General features: G+C 47.4%; 1 protein-coding gene across 1 annotated transcript in view; it reads left to right on the plus strand.

The window, feature by feature from the left end:
* LOC307242099 (ryanodine receptor 2-like) overlaps nucleotides 1–18,598 on the plus strand; it is a gene marked incomplete at both ends in the record, with an annotated part of 79,692 nt that overhangs the window by 21,582 nt on the left and 39,512 nt on the right. The window contains 21 exons of the mRNA XM_080016434.1: nucleotides 155–381; nucleotides 845–1,058; nucleotides 1,675–2,298; nucleotides 2,629–2,829; nucleotides 3,063–3,174; nucleotides 3,348–3,491; nucleotides 5,322–5,598; nucleotides 5,692–5,806; nucleotides 6,065–6,197; nucleotides 6,835–6,938; nucleotides 7,194–7,329; nucleotides 7,608–7,809; nucleotides 8,840–8,939; nucleotides 9,576–9,696; nucleotides 10,387–10,556; nucleotides 12,222–12,442; nucleotides 12,957–13,047; nucleotides 13,179–13,319; nucleotides 17,545–17,708; nucleotides 18,008–18,086; nucleotides 18,327–18,416. Of these exons, the coding sequence (XP_079872560.1) occupies nucleotides 155–381; nucleotides 845–1,058; nucleotides 1,675–2,298; nucleotides 2,629–2,829; nucleotides 3,063–3,174; nucleotides 3,348–3,491; nucleotides 5,322–5,598; nucleotides 5,692–5,806; nucleotides 6,065–6,197; nucleotides 6,835–6,938; nucleotides 7,194–7,329; nucleotides 7,608–7,809; nucleotides 8,840–8,939; nucleotides 9,576–9,696; nucleotides 10,387–10,556; nucleotides 12,222–12,442; nucleotides 12,957–13,047; nucleotides 13,179–13,319; nucleotides 17,545–17,708; nucleotides 18,008–18,086; nucleotides 18,327–18,416 (3,666 nt within the window). The remainder of the gene's footprint in view (nucleotides 1–154; nucleotides 382–844; nucleotides 1,059–1,674; nucleotides 2,299–2,628; nucleotides 2,830–3,062; nucleotides 3,175–3,347; nucleotides 3,492–5,321; nucleotides 5,599–5,691; nucleotides 5,807–6,064; nucleotides 6,198–6,834; nucleotides 6,939–7,193; nucleotides 7,330–7,607; nucleotides 7,810–8,839; nucleotides 8,940–9,575; nucleotides 9,697–10,386; nucleotides 10,557–12,221; nucleotides 12,443–12,956; nucleotides 13,048–13,178; nucleotides 13,320–17,544; nucleotides 17,709–18,007; nucleotides 18,087–18,326; nucleotides 18,417–18,598) is intronic.

Below are 18,598 nucleotides of genomic sequence, written 5' to 3' on the forward strand. Positions count from 1 at the left end.
AGTTTGCCCTTCCCCTTGCGCGGCGGCTTCGCCATTGTCTACTGTACTCCATTTGTCGTTATTTATTATCTCATCTGTTCTTCGTCTCCCCTCGGCGACGGTTTTCTCTCGTGGCGTCACGTGTTCACTTTCCCTCCCTCGCCCTCGGGTCCAGAATGCGATGCCGTTGGCTGCCGGGCTTTTCCGCAGCCAGAAGAGAAACGCCGCTCCGCAGTGTCCCCCCAGGCTGCGGGTCCAGCAGCTCAGCCCGGTCCTGTGGACCCGGGTGCCGCGCCGGGCCCCGAGGGTGTCGACGGCCCGAACGGACGAGCGCTGTGGCTGGCGGGTGCAGTGCTCGGAGCCCGTGCAGGTCATGACCCTTCACATACCCGATGAAAACAGGTGAGGAGGCGCCGGAGGGGATGCCCGGCCAACAACAGAACCGCTCCGTGTAAGACGGTAGTGGCAGCCGTGGTTTTTTAGTTTGCTGGAAAAATGGAAATGAGACCTGCAGTTCTCTTGCGAGCAACTTGTTAGTAACATCCACAGCACCCTTGAATAATTCAACCTCCAATTCTTTGAGTGGAAACACTAAGTAGCCTGCAGCAAAGCACTTTTTTTTTTTTGTATTTTTATTTTTATTTTAAGCTTCCAGGTTAATATGGATGTTTCAAAGAATAACAAAGACAGGCCGCTCGCTCGGGAAGTGCTGGGTTAAAGGGAATTAACAGTTCAAAATTAGAATAGAATACAGTAGCACGGGACGTCTTAGCCAAATTTTGAGGAGCAAACGGAGAGGGACAAACCTAACTCAGCATACAGTTTATCAACATGCAGCACAACATACGAATGACCCCGTGGCCAGGTGTGTGGACATCCTGGAGCTGTCGGAGCTGGACGACCTTTTGACCTTCCACCACCACACCCTGCTGCTCTATCGCTCCCTCTGCTCCCTGGGGAACGCCCGGGTGTGTCACGCTCTCTGCAGCCACCTGGACCAGTCCCAGCTCCTCCACGCCATTCAGGACCCCTTCCTCCCCGGCCGCCTGCGCTCCGCCTTCTTCCAGCTGATTAATCAGGTTGCGCACGCTAGTATTATTATCTTCTTTTTACATTTTCCTTTTCTTGTCTGTTACACTCACTGTAATGTTATGCACATGACGATAAACTTGAAACTTAGAACTTGATATTATAAATACTGAAATAACGAGGCACATTTGACATTTGACTTTTCACTGCATATATGTATGAAAGTATGTATATGTATGTGACGAATATACCTCTTGAATCTTGAATCACATTGACATTAGAATATTCAGGTTGTTGCCATGTCACAATCATGGTGCCCCTGCAAAACGGTGCGTGTTCCAACGCACTCACTTACACATTTAATTTCTTTCTTTTATTCTTTTATTTCTTCACTGACTGCATCATGGAGCACAGGGTAATTTTCTAAGGAGCTATTTTTTACCAAATGTTTTTTTTTATTTCATCACCAACTCCCGTAAAACCCTGTGAACGTATGTTTTTTGGCCTGAAGTTAAAATGTCGAGTTTACAAAACCCACGTTATATAATTTATACAAAGACAGAAAGAGTGAAGTGGAATTGTTTATGGAAAACGTCCATAGCAACTCTTAAATACTTTTTTTTGCAGTACTTCAAAATTAAGTCTGTTGTTTTTCTCATCATCTAGGTCCACCTCAGCGCCAACGCTACCGCGCGTCTGATGACAAACGAGGAATACATCGTCCCTATGACAGAGCAGACGAGGGCCATCACCCTGCGGCCCGGCCCCCAACGTCGTGGCGGAGGGGCCGCTAGTCCCATCCCCAGAATGGCCCTCAGCACCTCCCTCAAGCCCAAGATGCACTTCTCCTCGCCTTGTTTCGTGCGGAGCGAGGGGGCGGTGGGAGACGACGTCGACGGTGCCGCCGGCGACTACAAGGACAGCCCGGAGATCCCCCTCCACGTCCTGAAGAAGCTGACCGTGGGGATGCTGACCGTGGCGGTGCAGGCTGTCGAGCGGGGGGTCAGGGACCCAGACGGGGGCAGCGTGGAGCTCCTTCTGGTGCCTTTGATTCAACTGTTCTACTCCTTGCTGGTAATGGGAGCATTTGGGGATGAGGACGTGGGAGACGTGCTGAGGCTCATCGACCCCAGAGTTTTCTCCAGGGAAGCTTGCGCTGGGATGGAGGAGCGAGAGACGGATGCGAGAGGCGAGTGCGGTAAAGATGCCGGAGGCGGCGTCCATGAGGACGACGCGATTCCCGAACAGGGACTTCTTCACATGAAGCTGCCGGAAGCTGTCAAACTTGAGGTGAATGCCGCAGATGTCGTTATACCTCCATCCCATTAATTTTAAACCTTATTTTTTTTCCCCCAGACATGGGGGAACATTTCCAAACCAAAAAGTAATTCCAAACGATGTTTGTAGTGGAGAGAAGATTATGTGCCTATGATTATGTTCTAACGACCCTCAAACTAACGTTCCAAGTCAGTTCAAGGATGATGAAGAAATTTAGATTTATCAAAAAAATGATTAATTCTGAAATACGTTTGCTAAATTAAGCCTACTTAACGTTCTAAGTAGCGCTCCTCGTCAGTCCACACGTTCTGCTAATTATCTTCAACGTTTTCCGACGAGTAGCTTTGCCAGCTGCTGTCCTTCCTGTGCGACTGCCAGCTCCGTCACCGGGTGGAGGCTGTGGCGGCCTTCTCCGAAGCCTTCGTTGGCCGCCTCCAGGAGAACCAGCGGCGCCGCTACAACCACGTCATGCAGGCGCTCAACATGTCGGCCGCCCTCACCGCCCGAAAGACCAAGGAGTTCCGCTCGCCGCCGCTGGAGCAGGTTGGTGGAGGCCCGGGTGCAGACCAACTTTTCGCGGAGAACTGTCGATGTTGCCTTTTTCGAGTGCCACGGCCATTCGGTGACATCTGTTAGTTTCCGATAGACAGACGCTTTGATAATCTGTTTTCCAAATGGGAATCGCTCCTCTTGTTTTATGTTGCGAAGCCGTCGGCTCATGGGACAATCTCTTTTCAGAGAAACAAAGTCTCCACGTTTTCCCCACTTGCCCGCAGGTCAACATGCTGCTGAGCTTCAGAGAGGGACGGATGCAGCGGGACTGCCCCTGCCCGCAGGACGTCAGAGGGATGCTGCTCGAATTCCATCAGCTGCTCATCGCACACTGCGGTAGCCGCCCCAGCGTCGCATCTTTGACACACGCACTGATCCCCGGACAAATCCCCGTTGAGCCGGGGAACCGCCAACGGGCCCCCGAGGAAAGGCTTGGCAAGTGAGATTTCTAAGCGCTGGCCGCCACTTCCTTAACCCTGCTCGTTTTGTGTTTTTTTTTTCCCCGTTAGGAATCACCGCCGATAGAGATCAAGAGGACGAGGGCGGCGCGGGCGCGACGATAAAAGACCGTCTCGTCAGTCTGGTGGGAAGGGTCCTTGGCCCGAAGGGTAAGCAGACGGGAGCCGAGATGGGCCGCAGAGCCAAGGGTTCCGGTGAGTGATCCCCTTTTCCCTACTCAGTCTCACGGTGTGAATGTGTTAGTTACCAGCGATTGCATCATGTGTATTAAAGGGGACCCATTATGCTACTTTTTTAACAAGTTACTATAGGTCTCGGAGGTCCCCAAAACATGTCTTTGAAGTTTTTTGCGGAAAATACCACTCCGCTTAAGCATTCTAGCCTTTTAAACATGCCTCTAAACCAGCGGTGTACATACTACTGCCCGTGGTCCACAGCAAATTCTAAAAATATAATGGAATAATTGCCCACACATGAAACTTGTGCTTGACTGTATTGTACTTCTTAGTTTTAACACGAGGTGGCGCTACTGTCTTTAACAAGGCATCTTCTCCACAAAACAAGAGCAATCAAAGAATGAGAATTCAACAACGTTAGCAGGTCCAGAAACACAGTTGTGCAGCAACAGACATATGTGTCATGGAGATGACACACAATAAGCTCTAAAAATACTTAAATGTGCATAATCACGAGGCGCTCGCGCAGGCGACCACAAGGGGCTACGCCTTTTATGCGCGGTTTGAGGCTGGCAACAACACTGCTAGCTTGCTGGCTAATTTGAGTTACGGCGCTGGGGATGAGCGCGCACTCCGGGGATGAGCATGACATCACGAGGGCTCTGACCGTGTGAACACCAAGAAAGCAGCGGGCCCAGATGGCTGAAAACCTGTGCTAACCAGCTAGCCCCGGTGCTCTCTAGGATATTCAACGCCGAGTCGGTGGTCCTGTCCTGTTTCAAGAGGTCAACCATCATCCCTGTGCTGAAGAACGCCTCTCCAGCCTGCTTGAATGAGTACCGTCCAGTGGCCCTCACCTTGGTGGTCATAAAGTGCTTCGAGGGGCTGATTAAGGACTGCATCAGTGCCTCCCTCTCCCGCACCATTGACCAGCTGCATTTCGCATACCAGCCGAACAGATACATGGACAGATCCCAGGTACTGAACACCACGCTCACATACCTGGATGGCCGGAGGGGTAGCTATGTGAGATTGCTGTTCACTGACTACAGTTCAGCTTTCAATACCATAGTCCCCACCAGACTGGCTGCTGAGCTGCAGGAGCTAGGACTGAACATTCCGCGCCATGCCTGGATCCTGGACTTCCTCACAGTCAGGCCCCAGGTGGTTAGGATGGGGAGGCACATGTCCAGGTCCCTCACCCTGAACACAGGATCCCCCCAGGGCTGCGTTCTCAGCCCTCTACTGTACTCCCTGTACACACATGACTGTGTGGCCAGGTCCAGCCCGAGCACCATCATCAAGTTTGCTGATGATTCCGTCATGGTGGGCCTGATCACAGACGACGATGAAAAGGAGGTGGCTGACCTGTCACTCTGGTGCCAGGACAACAGCCTCCTCCTGAACATCAGAAAAACTAAGGAGCTGATTCTGGACTTTAGAAGAGGATTACAACAGAGGACACACGCGCCATTGGTGATTAATGGGGTTTCTGCGGCAAAATGGGATAAAGGTTATCATGTATTACGTTCAAGATTTTTTAAGTTAAGTTTATCACAAGCAAGTTTGGTACAACATGTGCCACGTTAGTACAACTTGTGGGGGTAATTATACAATATAGTTGAAATGATTACCTTTTGGTAAGTTATTGCAAAGTGCAGTCTTATTACATGATGTGTTACAGAGGGGATCAGGGTTAATACCTTTAAGTTCATAAACTGATTATAGTCTCTGACAGCTTCCTCTCAAATAAAATTGTATATAGTCACCGTTATTGGAACCCTTTCAAACGATATTCAGCCCTGTCCATGCATCAATTTCCACCTCTCTGCACCGCTGTATCCCCAGCGTCTCTACAGGAGCTCATCTCCGAAACGATGGTGCGCTGGGCCCAGGAGGGCGTGGTGGAGGACCCCGACCTGGTGAGGGCAATGTTCTCACTGCTGCACCGCCAGTACCAGGGCCTGGGGGGCCAGATGGGAGCGCCCCTCCGGAGGGCTTACACCATCAGCCAGGCCTCCGTAGAGGACACCATGGCCCTCCTGGCCTCCCTGGGCCAGATCCGTTCCCTGCTCCGTGTCCGCATGGGGGAAGAGGAGGAGCGGCGGATGATCAGAGGACTGGGGTACGGAAGAATTTTTCTGAGGCACGACCTCTGGCTTTCTCCTTTGCCCATGTTTGATTCACGTGCATGCATGATTCACTGTCTTATGTGCAGGGACATCATGAACAATAAAGTTTTCTACCAGCATCCAAACCTGATGCGGGCCCTGGGGATGCATGAGACGGTGATGGAGGTGATGGTCAACGTATTGGGAGAAGGAGAATCAAAGGTGAGATACGTATAAATCTAAAGTTAACCTCTTGAGAATTTGTTCAATTATCCCACAGTCACAAATAATAAATATGCAATCATTTAGTCATTTACTGTTGTTACTGAGGAGCTTCAAATGGAGAAATTATGTTTTCTTCCAAAATGCATGCCACATTGAGCACTAATTTGTTCTCACGATTAGTCAGAGCCCTTCATTCTGATTATGGCCCAAGGTTTGTGTCTTTCATCCTTTTATGCTTCCATGATATGCTGCCAGGAGATCAGCTTCCCCAAGATGGTGGCCCACTGCTGTCGCTTCCTGTGCTATTTTTGCCGCATCAGCCGTCAAAATCAGGGCGCCTTGTTCGACCACCTGAGCTACCTGCTGGAGAACAGCAGCGTTGGACTGGGTGAGCTCTGCTCCAATGCCTCTCCCTGCCTTCGCTGTGTGCTTTTATTTTGTGAGCAAAGCAAACAAGTCCTCCCCAAAATTTAAACAGCTCGAGCTCAGCTCAGCTCCACTGAGGTCGTTGAACGTGCAATCATTTATATTTCTGTCAGATTCCACACCTCTCCAGTCACAAGAGTTAAGTTTTTTTTTTTTACCTTAGTAATGAGAGTTATGGGTATATAATGAAATTCTAAGCTATTCTTTTGTAATCACAGCCATGTTACAATCTAGTAACATGCAGAGTATGCGGTGGAGCTCCTCCTAAAAAACGACACTCTTCATAATATATGAATGGGCGAAAAGGGTTCCAGTCAGATTCTGACTTGGAAATCTTGATTTGTTTTGGTCAAATTACAATCCAGCTGCTTCCTCTAGTGACTGGAGATCGCACACCGTGAATATAAGGTTTTCGGGAGTCGTTGCTTTTCAGAGCTCTTCTTGCCTTATAGACTCATGGAGAACTGTTCAGTTGCATAAGCTATGCCGTTTTGCTTGTCTTGTTAAAAAGTAACTTTCTTGTGATGTTGTGAGGCTCCTCCATGGGTAAAGAACTCACAACTGTGTGATATAACAGACTTTGTGTCCTTCCTGCCCAGCCGCACCATCCATGCGCGGGGCCACGCCCCTGGACGTGGCAGCAGCATCTGTTATGGATAACAACGAGCTGGCCCTGGCCCTACGGGAGCACGACTTAGAGAAGGTGAACTGAAGTCCATACCCATAACCCTAGCACCTCTATTTTTGATTTAAAATATTTTATGGAGACACCCATATATATATATATATATATATATATATATATATATACGTACATATATATCTTATTATTGTAGCTTTCTCCAGGCAGTCAAGATCAAGTGGAGTTGAACAGCTCTTGTACTTGGCTCTGTACTTTTTGGGTTCTTTCAGCGTCTCCTTAACATATCCCGCCCTGGCTGCTCCCTCTGCTCCCCAGGTGGTCCAGTACCTTGCAGGCTGTGGCCTAAGGAGCTGCACAATGCTGGTGTCTAAAGGCTATCCTGAAATTGGTTGGAATCCAATAGAGGGCGAGCGTTACCTGAACTTTCTGCGATTTGCAGTTTTTTGCAATGGTAATCTTTCTGACCGATTTAATGAAGAGATGAGGTGATTGGCCTGTATACTAAAAATCCTCCTTTATTTAATAAATGTCTTGCCTAACTATCTGAACTGCTGTCTTTTCTAACCTGAAGAGTATCTCTGTTGATCTAAACATTGTATATTCAATAATGGTCAAAATACATTGTCTGTCACTTCCTCCCACCGTTTGGACATGACCTCAAATGAGCTAAGCCTGTAAAGCAAGGATGTTCATGTGTACGGTTGCGTGAGAACACATGTTATGTTGCAGGTGAGAGTGTGGAGGAAAACGCTTACGTGGTGGTGAGGCTGCTGATTCGTCGCCCCGAGTGTTTCGGGCCCGCCCTGCGGGGGGAGGGGGGCGAGGGGCTCCTGGCGGCCATGGAGGAGGCCATTAGGATGTCGGAAGACCCCTCGCTGGACGGACCCACCACGGCCTACCAGTCCAACAGAACGCTGTCAGTTGAAGCTGTGTGTGTGTGTGTGTGTGTGTATGTGTCTGTGTGTGTGTGTGTGTGTGTGTGTCTGTGTGTGTGTATAATTTTGTGCAATTGCGTTCTTGTCACATTTTAATATGATCTCCCAAAAGAGCAGAAATGTGATGTTGTTGTACGGATCTGGACCTGACCTGAGGTCTTCTATAGCCCTGCTTCCCTTCTTTCCTCCCGTGACAAGTGAAATGTGACAGACTGTGCGACACCAAGCCACCTTCACTCTTGTAATGTCCTGCTGATGACACGCTGGGCGTCTCACAAATTAGAGTTTTTATTAATTTGATTAACGTCGCTGCTGGCACGCGGTGATGTCACTGATGTCACCGGTGTACGCCCGAACACCGGGTAACACCGGTAAGCGTGGCAACCCTAACACTAATCATACACGTCCATAAATAAAAAGGCAGCTATCATAATTATTATCCTTACCGTTTGCTACATTGCACATTGGTTTTTTGAATATTTTTATTTTATTTTGATTTGATTTTAAACGTATACTGTATATTTCTATTCTTTCTACACTTTCTCTATGTTACCTAATTTTATTTATTTATCTTATAATTGAGCTTATATGATATTAGTACCACTATCACATCTTAAAAAAAATCATTTTTCTCCGGTTTAATGTATACTGTATATATATATATATATATATATATATATATATATATATTGCTTGCCGTGACAACTATCTTTTCACTCAATAAGTGGCTTGTCCTGCTTCAACCTGCTCCTTCTTACTTAAACCGAGTCCTCCACAAATTGTGTGTGTGTGTGTGTGTGTGTGTGTGTGTGTGTGTGTGTGTGTGTGTGTGTGTGTGTGTGTGTGTGTGTGTGTGTGTGTGTGTGTGTGTGTGTGTGTGTGTGTGTGTGTGTGTGAAACAGTGCCATGACTTGCCATTATTTTGCCATGGGCACTCACGAGCAAAAACATCGCCACCCTTGCCCATTCCAGCAGTGAAGCCGTTGGTGGTGGTGACGATGATGACGATGACGACAATGGTGACAGTGGTGGCGCCGATGACGACCTCATCCACACGGGGCACGCCATCATGACCTTCTACTCGGCCCTCATTGACCTCCTTGGGCGCTGTGCTCCAGAGATGCACGTGAGTGAAATTAAGCGTTGAGGAAAACGCCCAGTCGATACCTGCTCATGACGACGTTTTATTTACTGTCAACAGGCCGATAGAGGTTAATGAGGAGTAACTGAGGGCTCCCACAAGGGGGGCGGTAACTGGAGTGGAAAGGATGGACAGTGTGTGACCTCGGTAACAGGAGTGCGAGGCTTGGGTTTTGGCGTGCTTACCTCTCGGAGGGGATCCGTCCAAAAGACCGTTTGGCAAAACCATCCCGGCACGTTCCCATTTTAGTTGCTGATTCATTGTCATACAGATTTATTGACCTTCTTAGTTCATATTATGATAGTGTAATAGTGTAAGCTCACAATAATGTAATAACTCATAGAACAAATCTATTGACATAGAACATTGGGACGCAGAAATGTCATTCAATTTGCCTCAACCCAACCGATGGAATCTCTCCTAGTTCACACTCTGTTTTAACATTTCTGACATTGATTAAAAAAAGAAAACAACTTTAAATTTTGATTGTGGAATCAAACGATTTCACAAAGTCATTGCGATCGCTGGAATTATCGCGATCGGGTGTAATAACTGTGACCGTGGCTCTAGTTGTATCTGTCCGTCTTAAAACTCCGCCTTGTGTCGCCCGCTGTGGTCCAGCTTATTCAGGCCGGTAAGGGAGAAGCGCTCCGCGTGCGGGCCATCCTGAGATCCCTCGTTCCTATCAAGGACCTCGAGGGCGTCCTCAGCCTTCCCTTCCAGATTCCCACACCGGAGACAGGTCAGAGCGGCGCGGTTTCTGGTATTATTATGACGTCATCGCCATTATCAAACATTTATTGACACCAGATTATTAGCACCAAACACCACCAAGCAAATACATTGAGATTACTAGTTAAGCCCTTTTCTCACAGGGTTCACTTGACTGTGCGTTGTGACATTAATTGATTTAGAACTTTCTTTCTCTATTTGCACAACATGAACAATGTGTGCACTTTATTTTGCAAATACCATAAATGGCCCCGTTGTAAATGACATGCGTCGCCTTCTACGGCAAAGAATAGGCAGTAGATTCAAAAAATGACACGAGGGAAGTTGCACCCAATTTAATTGTTCTGTTGTGTTGTTGTTTAGTTGTGTCAAATGCAATTACATTAGTCTGCGCCGCGTTCCAACTGGATCACTATTACTGGAGGAACTCTGCAATTTTACGTTCGTATCGGCACAGGATTAAAATAGCATCATTCTGGTAAGCATATAAAGCACGCGCGGCTCATCTCCCCTGGCAACCTCATCCCGTTCAAGTACGGCTGTAACCTGCTATTTCGTTAGATTTTCTTCAGTTACTCAGTGAATAGCTGAAATGAATGCATTGAATTACTTGGAAGAAGAAGAGAGCACGTTTAACAACATCAATCCAAGTTTGTTTTTTTTTTGCTTTGTTTTTGTTTGTTTATTTTCCTCCATCCAGACGGTGAACTGTTCGATCCCGACCCCTCCACGGTGTTCTGCCCAGACCACAAGGCGGCCATGGTCCTGTTCCTGGACAGGGTCTACGGCGTCGAGAACCAGCACTTCCTCTTCCACCTGCTGGAAGTGGGCTTCCTGCCAGACCTCCGGGCCGCCGCCTCGCTTGACAGCGTGAGCAGAGAGAGAAATGGCTTCTGTTGCCGCGTCGCCCAGCTGGAGGACATCCAGCCTGGCCTCTGGCACAGGCAGTGATCTACGCTGTTTATTTACACCACCTGTTTCCACCTCGGCCTGTCCCCCTCTTCTCTCGGCTGTGATTTAGCTGAACAATCAACCGCTGATTATCACCAATTACGGAAACCCGCTGCTGGTGGAAAGGCCATTACCACTCTAGTGATCAACCCAAACCTGCGGTGGAAAGTGTCGAATTAAAACACTAGAGGGATCCACTGTAAATCAGTGCCGACGCAGGACGTGATCGGTTAAGTCATCACGCCCACGCCTCATCATGGGAATCAGCAGAAATGTCACTATCACAGAGCTAACTCATAACTGAACTATCGGGCTCTTCACTATCCCATAGTCTGCAGTGGTGGAAGTAGTGCTCAGACCTTTTACTGGGTTGAAAGTGAAAGTACCTCATTTTATTTTCCACTTAAGTAAACCAGTACAAGTACCAACTCTTAAATGTACTTAAACTATTACAGTTAAAAAAGTTATCCCCATATTCAGTCATATCCAGTTCTCTTATAATAAGTCTATAAGATATGAGTCTATATGGCATGAAGTGCCTACTCTTTTTTTTGTACAATTCAATTTCAATTTACAAATAAAGATATAAATATAAATAAAAATATTTTTTAGGTAAATGTAGTGGAGCCAAATGTACACATATTTGCCTTGAAATGTAGTCAAAGTGGGAAGTCTCAGAAACTTCAAAGAAAGTACTTGTACTTTGTTACCTTCCACCACCTGTAGTCTCAGTCAGTATCAGGAACGAGAATACTGTAAACCAGTGTCTGAATTTTTGATTCAATGCCACATTTCTTGAACTGGTGCCGGCCCGTTCATGATTTAAGACCTTCCGAGACATTTTAATGGCACAGTTTAACAAAACGTGAAGGACCACTTTGCGAGGAAAAAAAGAAGCATCGCAAGAAGCACACAGGTGTGAAAATATAGGCGTGTTACAACTTTATGAGGATCAGTCAAGTACAGGTTTCCTCTGTCAGCTGTTCAGTCCTGTTTATGCAGCCTGTAAATTATAACCGACAACAACCTCAGAGGGATTAGCCCAGCCCGGGTTTCCTCTATCAGTGGTTCAGTCCTGTTTATTCCGGACTGAAACTCCCCTTATTTCGTCGGCGCCTCCTCCCCCTCAAACAACCACGCTGAGAACGCCGAGATCGCCGCCTCTTCTCGCTCTCTTCGTGCGTGGCGAGGAATGTGGAGCCCGCTTGATCTGCCATCCCCCGCCGCCCGCCGTGTAGAACGGACCGTGGCTCAACCAGTCTGTTGCGCGGGAGGCCCCCAACACGGTGCGGGGACCGTCCGCTCTCCGACCGCCGCACAGAGCCGAGCGCTGGCGTGTGGTTTATTGAGACGCTGCACGTCCCTGGATTCCCAGCTATACACCCGACACGTGTCAAGTAGATCGGACGAACAGCTGTCGAGATAATCGAAGGACATAGTTACAAAAGCCATCTATCGAAGAAGCATTTCCCAAGCTTTCAGGGAGACTTTTCTCATATTTCATCGGCTCGCTTTCGTCTTCTTTGTTGTATCGGTGAGGGCGAGGCGAGCCGCGTACAAATCCTCCACTTCTCTGCCTCGCAGGCCGACCTGGGCTCCATCGACATGGCCCTGGCCCTCAACCGCTACCTGTGCACCGCCGTGCTGCCCCTGCTCGCCAAGTGCTCAGATCTGTTCTGCGCTCCCGAAGGCCGGGAGGCGCTCGTGAACTCTGTGATCCAGGCCGTCTACCGCCTCGCCAAGGCCCTCAGCTTGACCAAGGCCCAGAGGGACTCCATCGAGCACTGCCTGCTCGCTGTCTGCAGGTAGCGCCTCCGGGCTGAAACTGTGGCAAATAACGGCTCCAAGGACGGGGGTTCAATTCCCGGTGCGGGAATCTGATTCACGCCAAAGGCCGTTCTTTTAACTTTTCATAAGCTATCTACTACAAACATGGTCTATTATACATTACAGTACATGCATATTCAAAACGCTGCACCCTTTGTAAATGCCCGTTTTTTTCTTCACCGTCTGTTCTTTTTATTATTATACATCTGACACTTTTGCTGCTGCAGGGATATTGGCACCAGGCCATAGTACAGGGTACAAAAGGGCACAAAGACAGTCATTCAAGCTTCATTGGTATAAAGTAGACTAATTGATTTTAAAGCATTATTTGGCCACATTTAGAGACCATTTAGCTCAGTGGTTGTGGTAATTTGTCACTATTTGTTTCGCCAAAGCCCTCTTCAAACATGGTGTTATCATCATCACAACCATCACAAGTCATTGTGTGCGTGCGTGCGTGCGTGTGTGTGTGTGCGTGCGTGCGTTCCTCAGTAAACTTCAACCATCCAAGATGGAGCCTCTGCTCCGTCGCCTGGTCTTTGACGTTCCCCAGCTCACCGAACACGCCAGAATGCCGCTTAAGGTGACTCATCGTCGTGAACGATATGAATAAACACATCGCATAGACGACATGCTCCCTGCAGAATATCGGTCCATTTATTGTTAACTTTTTCGAGTCTTGTTTTTCTTAACTTCCCTTGTGCTCGGCATCAGCTGCTGACCAACCACTACGAGCAGAACTGGAAGCACTACGGTCTGATGGGGGAGTCTGGGAACCTGGGGTCCGCCTGCGAAGAGGAGCTGCTCATGTCCAGGAAGTTATTCTGGGGGCTGTTCAACGCCCTGACAAAGAAGGTAAAGTACAGTGTTCAAACGGCCGTTGCGCTGGAAGAAGGTCTCACCTTTTTGTCTTTTGGATTGTTGTGCATGGATGAACGTGTTTATAATTGTACACGGGAGCAAGTGTACCATTTTTCGGGAGTGCTTTTCTTTGCCGTTTATGGCATTTCTGCGCATGAACTTGAACTACAACTCTGTCATTCAGAACACAATTCCTGCCATATGAATTAGTTACGTGTCACCCTCACCCCTGGGCCTCTCCGGAAGCGGCACGGCAACACTCCAGATTAGCTGCCATTGTAATCAATGTGGAAGGTCACATAAAGCAGATGCGTCGGCGTTGTGAAAGCTGCATGCCGGCCGGCTCTACTTTTCCGGACGCAGAGGCTAAACTGGAGCGAAGATTCCCATATAGGTCCATTCAAAAGATGTATTGATTGATAATATACAAGGCCTGGTATGCATCAACCACATTTGTAAAGCCACTGACGTGCGGTCCACACTGACAAACTAAGACATTTTCCCCCACAACAAATTAAACCTCACTTATGTAAAGAAAATATAACCATTCCAGCAGGAAAACAAATATCACGCAAATATCACAAAGAGACTTTATATTTTAATTCATACTTTGGAAGTAGTTTAATAAACTTTATTGGTCTGCTATACCGTAACTGTTGGCAACATGGAAGTGGGACGGTCTCTTTGCTGCTTGGAGTCTCTACGTGTGGACTCTGGTCAAACTGACTTGGTTTGGTTTTGGTTGTCAAGAAATCTGTCTATTTATTCATAAGGTATTAAGCTATTAATATGTTTTATCAAATGTACAACAATACTGCATCCTCCTCCGATTAATGGGATCAACCCACCGCTGCCGTCCCTGCCTTTTCCCCCGGACCCGAGGAGAAGAACCGGTGCCGCCTTCCTCCTGTCAATAGCCGCAATGCATTTAAAGATTATTACTCATTGCAGCGATAAAAGGCCTCGTATTCAAGCCAGAAGCTGACGTGTGAAATATAAACAATAAACGCGAATACTACTATGTTAATCAACAAACAGTCTTCAGGTGCCAATGAAATGAAAAGTAAATGGTTGAAAACCAAAGCATAGATTCACTTAATTCACTTACCCGTTGAAAGTTAACAAATTTTAACAATTGGAAGTCTCGAGAATGCTGTTTACGCGAGCGAGGAATTCACGAATCGTCAAATGGCGCGACGCCTTCGTGTTGCTGACGTGTAGGTAGGTGTCAGTCAACAATAACGTGACAGCTGATATGATTTCATCACATCCGCAAGGCCGAGAATCAAAGTCACCGGGACCTACCGGCATTTTCTGTGCGATTTTAACAGCCGTAAACCACGGAAAACCTCTGCGGCCCTGGCATCTGCAAAGCTTCAAGACGAGGGCGATCCATCGCCCTGTGCTACGGTTACATGATCAGATATACAAATAAATAAATGGAAACCCGCCACTGAGGGCAGCAGAACAATTTTCTTCTTATTCCAAGCAGAGGGGAAGAACAGAGGGGTTTACACAACCACCAAGCTGTTTGTGTTTGTGTCTTTACCAGACTGTCTTGAATGGCCAGATTGGGAGGCGTTCTCCCTGAATGCCACCGTTGATTAGGCTGCGCAGGCAGGCTGACATTATTATACCACCTGAAAATGTTAAGGTGCTTTCTAACAATATGCCCTCGATAACAAGGGACCTTAATTGAACGAGACACTCTCTGAATGAGAAAATCATCTTTTCAATCAGGAGGCGAAGAGTCAAATTTCACTGGAGCCAAAATCCGCCAAGCAATTTAAAGAGGCACAGAGGACGTAGAAAGAAGAAGTTGAAAGTCTGTTTCAGAAAACACAGATAAGAGATGCTTGTAAATGACCAAAGACTGTCAGGTATTTCATCAAGGCTGTCAACTTATTTTATAGAAGATTTTATTTATGTATGTATGTATGTATGTATGTATGAATGTATGAATGTATGAATGTATGAATGTATGAATGTATGAATTTACTAATTGATAGCTGTGCAGTCAGCATGCTGGGCATACAACACAGAGTATTTGTTCCATTGCATCTAGGACAGAGTTAGTCTGCAAGTGGAGTTCAACTTCTCAACCTGCAATGCAACTCTTCATTCATTCTTAAATCATCAACAACTGCTGCAATAACTCAGACGACCTATGGGATGACCAGAGCATGAGCACCAGAGCACAGCTTTTTGTTGTACAGAACCACCACCAATCCCCCTCTTTGGAGAACCATCTCACCATGTTTTGGTTTATAAACAACCAATCACTACTCCAAGAGGGGGAGAATCACAATGGGTGAGACAAATAAACATAGAACATGTACATGGAAAAACACAAACATAGAAACATGTATCAACAAAGCAGAGTTAATAAAGTCCAGGAAAACTGGAACAGCAATTGGGCACGTGGACTCTTCCTGTCATAGCTATGGTAGTGAATGAGGGAGAAAAGGAGAGGGGTGCAACCAGGAGGTGTTCGGGGGTGTGTTCAAAGCAGATGCTGATGGTGTGTGTGTCTGTGATGAGTCTATGATAAGTCTGTGTGTGGTGTGTGGTGTGTGTGATGTGTGTGATGTGTGTGATGTGTCCACTGTCCACTGGTGAGTGTACAGGACTTGTCCCAATTGGTTCTCGTGTATGAGGTCGGTATTATATCATAGCGCCTCCTAGCAGTGGAAAAAGCTGTACAGACACACCACTGCTACAGGAAAGCCCCGAGCAACCCGCCCTGCAGCCGCAGAAGACCCCCCAGCCCCCAGAGAAGCCGGGAGCCCATGGAGGAACCCCCACGCACGGCCATAACCCAGCCCCGAAGCCTGTGAGGAGACCGCCGACAGACCGACACCCTGCCCGAACCGCCCACCCTGGCTTGTTATGGCTCTCTCAGCAATATCTGAAAGATTTAGTTGGAGAGGGTGATATTGTCGAGTAGTAGCAGGGAAAGTGCATGAAGGGTGGCACACAATGACGAAAAGGAGAATCCATAATGGTTGACCGATCTCCCGAGTCCCAACATATCGATTGAATCTCGCCCATAAAATCGTCCCTTTGAGACTGTTTTGAGACGGTTTTTAACCATTCTTGGAGTACACAGGCTTCCTGTCGTATTACACGTATTGTAGAAAGGAGCTGAGAATGTTAGAAAAATCTCTTGGGAATACTTGTTTTTTCATACCTTAGTCCTGGTCTATACTTGGAAGGCACTGGGTTCAGCAGAATTAATGTAAGCAGAACATACAGTATGGAATCAATAACTTTGAATCTCTCTGCAAAGTTCAATGGAAGTGCATCCCAGCACGCGATTTACATTTTGCTGACTGATGCGTATCTGACCCGTTCCGACCGTGAAAACATTAAAGAACGGAGTCCATGATGTGAATCCAGTCCCACATCTAGCCCACGTCAGTTAGGCCCCACACAACCCTCTACCTTGATTAGAACAGATTTATACGCTATAGTATAAATCAAAACACAAATCAAAATAAATTATACAGGTTATGCAGTGCAGACATACTGTATTTTTGGTCTTTTTTTTTAATTATGTGCTTTATTATGTGCTGGGTCTTTTTCTCCTGTAGAACGTGGCAATTTGGGAGGGCAGATATCTGCACCAAACGCACAGTGATAGATGTCTGTTCTTAAATTGAGCTGAAACTGAAATGTCCCCCTGGGAAAATCTGTATAATTTGTGATACAACCTCAGTACAGCAGCATGCGATATGAGTCATCCAATGTTTTTGTTCAGACTTGGACCAGTGGTGAGCAATTACACGAGGGGGGTTTGATGAATGGGCAATGTGTCAACCCCACTTGGGGAAATCAAATTAAGAATATGCCGGAACTCAGTGGTAGACTGTGTCACTCAGCAAAGTTTAATCTAACCTCGCTCCGGGGAGTCTGAAATATCATCCATGATTAGCAGAGGAATGAATTCCAAGAGACCCCCTCTCTTGCATGTGACAGTTACTGCTCTATTGCAATATGGGATGTATGCTTTCAAACCAAACTCATATCGTTAAAATGTAATTTTCACACCTTTCACACTATTTAGCGGGATCAGGCTTTTGTCCATCCTCATTCTCTGTCCCCTCTCCTCCTTCCACTCTCACCATCCCTCTCTCTCTCTCTCTCTCTCTCTCTCTCTCTCTCTCTCTCTCTCTCTCTCTCTCTCTCTCTCTCCCATTTGTAACCCTAAAAAAAAAAGCCTTTTGAGGCGGAGCTGTTCAGACTGTGTCTCCAGTGCCTGTCGGCGGTGGCGGGGGCCCTGCCCGCCGACCACATGGACCTCCGCTGCGTGACGCGGATGGAGAGGAAGGGCTCGGTGGACGCCGAGGGACACTTTGACCCTCAGCCGATAGACACCTCGAGGTAAACCCCCTTCCCGAGGAGATCCGACGATGATGCACAAAGACGTGCTTTAGCGCTATAATTGACTGTTGTCTTCTCCCCGGGAGAGACATTGAAATGTGGCCAGGGGTTGGAATTAATTTGCTGGACCGAATTCACCTCGACATTGTAACCGCCTGCTCCTGAAATCATAAAAAGGCAAGAGGGCGTGTGCATTAAAGTTGAATTAACGTCTATTATTTCTCTCCCGACCTCCACCGCTCATGTTTACTGAGAGAGATGAGGATGGAGATAAATAACATTGTGTTTCCCTGTCTTAGCGTGACGCTGCCGGGGAGACTGGAGTTTGTTGTGAACAAGTATGCGGAGCATACCCATGAGAAATGGTCGCTGGACAAGGTAATATGACGACATCCATCCATCCCATCTGTTGAATTTGACCGCCTGATGCATCGTGCCCCGTTCGGAACTGTGTCACACATGACTACGCTTCTGAGATAACTAATGTCTGTTTGGTGGATCGCAAACATCTGTCTCTCCGCTCTGTCCTGGGAGAAAACAGAGGAAGATTAGCCGAACACTGTATACACTGGTTCTAATGTATGGCGTGTGCGCGGATCTGTGTGTCGTCTCTGTCAGTTTGCCAATGGCTGGGTGCACGGCGAGCAACTCTGTGAGCATACCAAGGTTCACCCTCTCCTCAAGCCATACAGGGCCGTGGCTGAGAAGGTAAAGCCTCTAAGTTAATCATCACTGCGTGTGCTTCGCAAACTGAGCTGTGAAATGGCAAGGCCTCAAGGACCTTGCACGTAAAACATTTGTTTTTTAAAAAGTCGCAAATAAAAGATGATGGAACGCCTCCGCTGACGGCCTACGATGCGTTGCGCGGAAGGATTAATGCCTCTGAACCC

This window comes from Zeus faber, assembly GCF_960531495.2.
Source record: "Zeus faber genome assembly, chromosome: 16".
Classification (NCBI taxonomy): domain Eukaryota; kingdom Metazoa; phylum Chordata; class Actinopteri; order Zeiformes; family Zeidae; genus Zeus; species Zeus faber.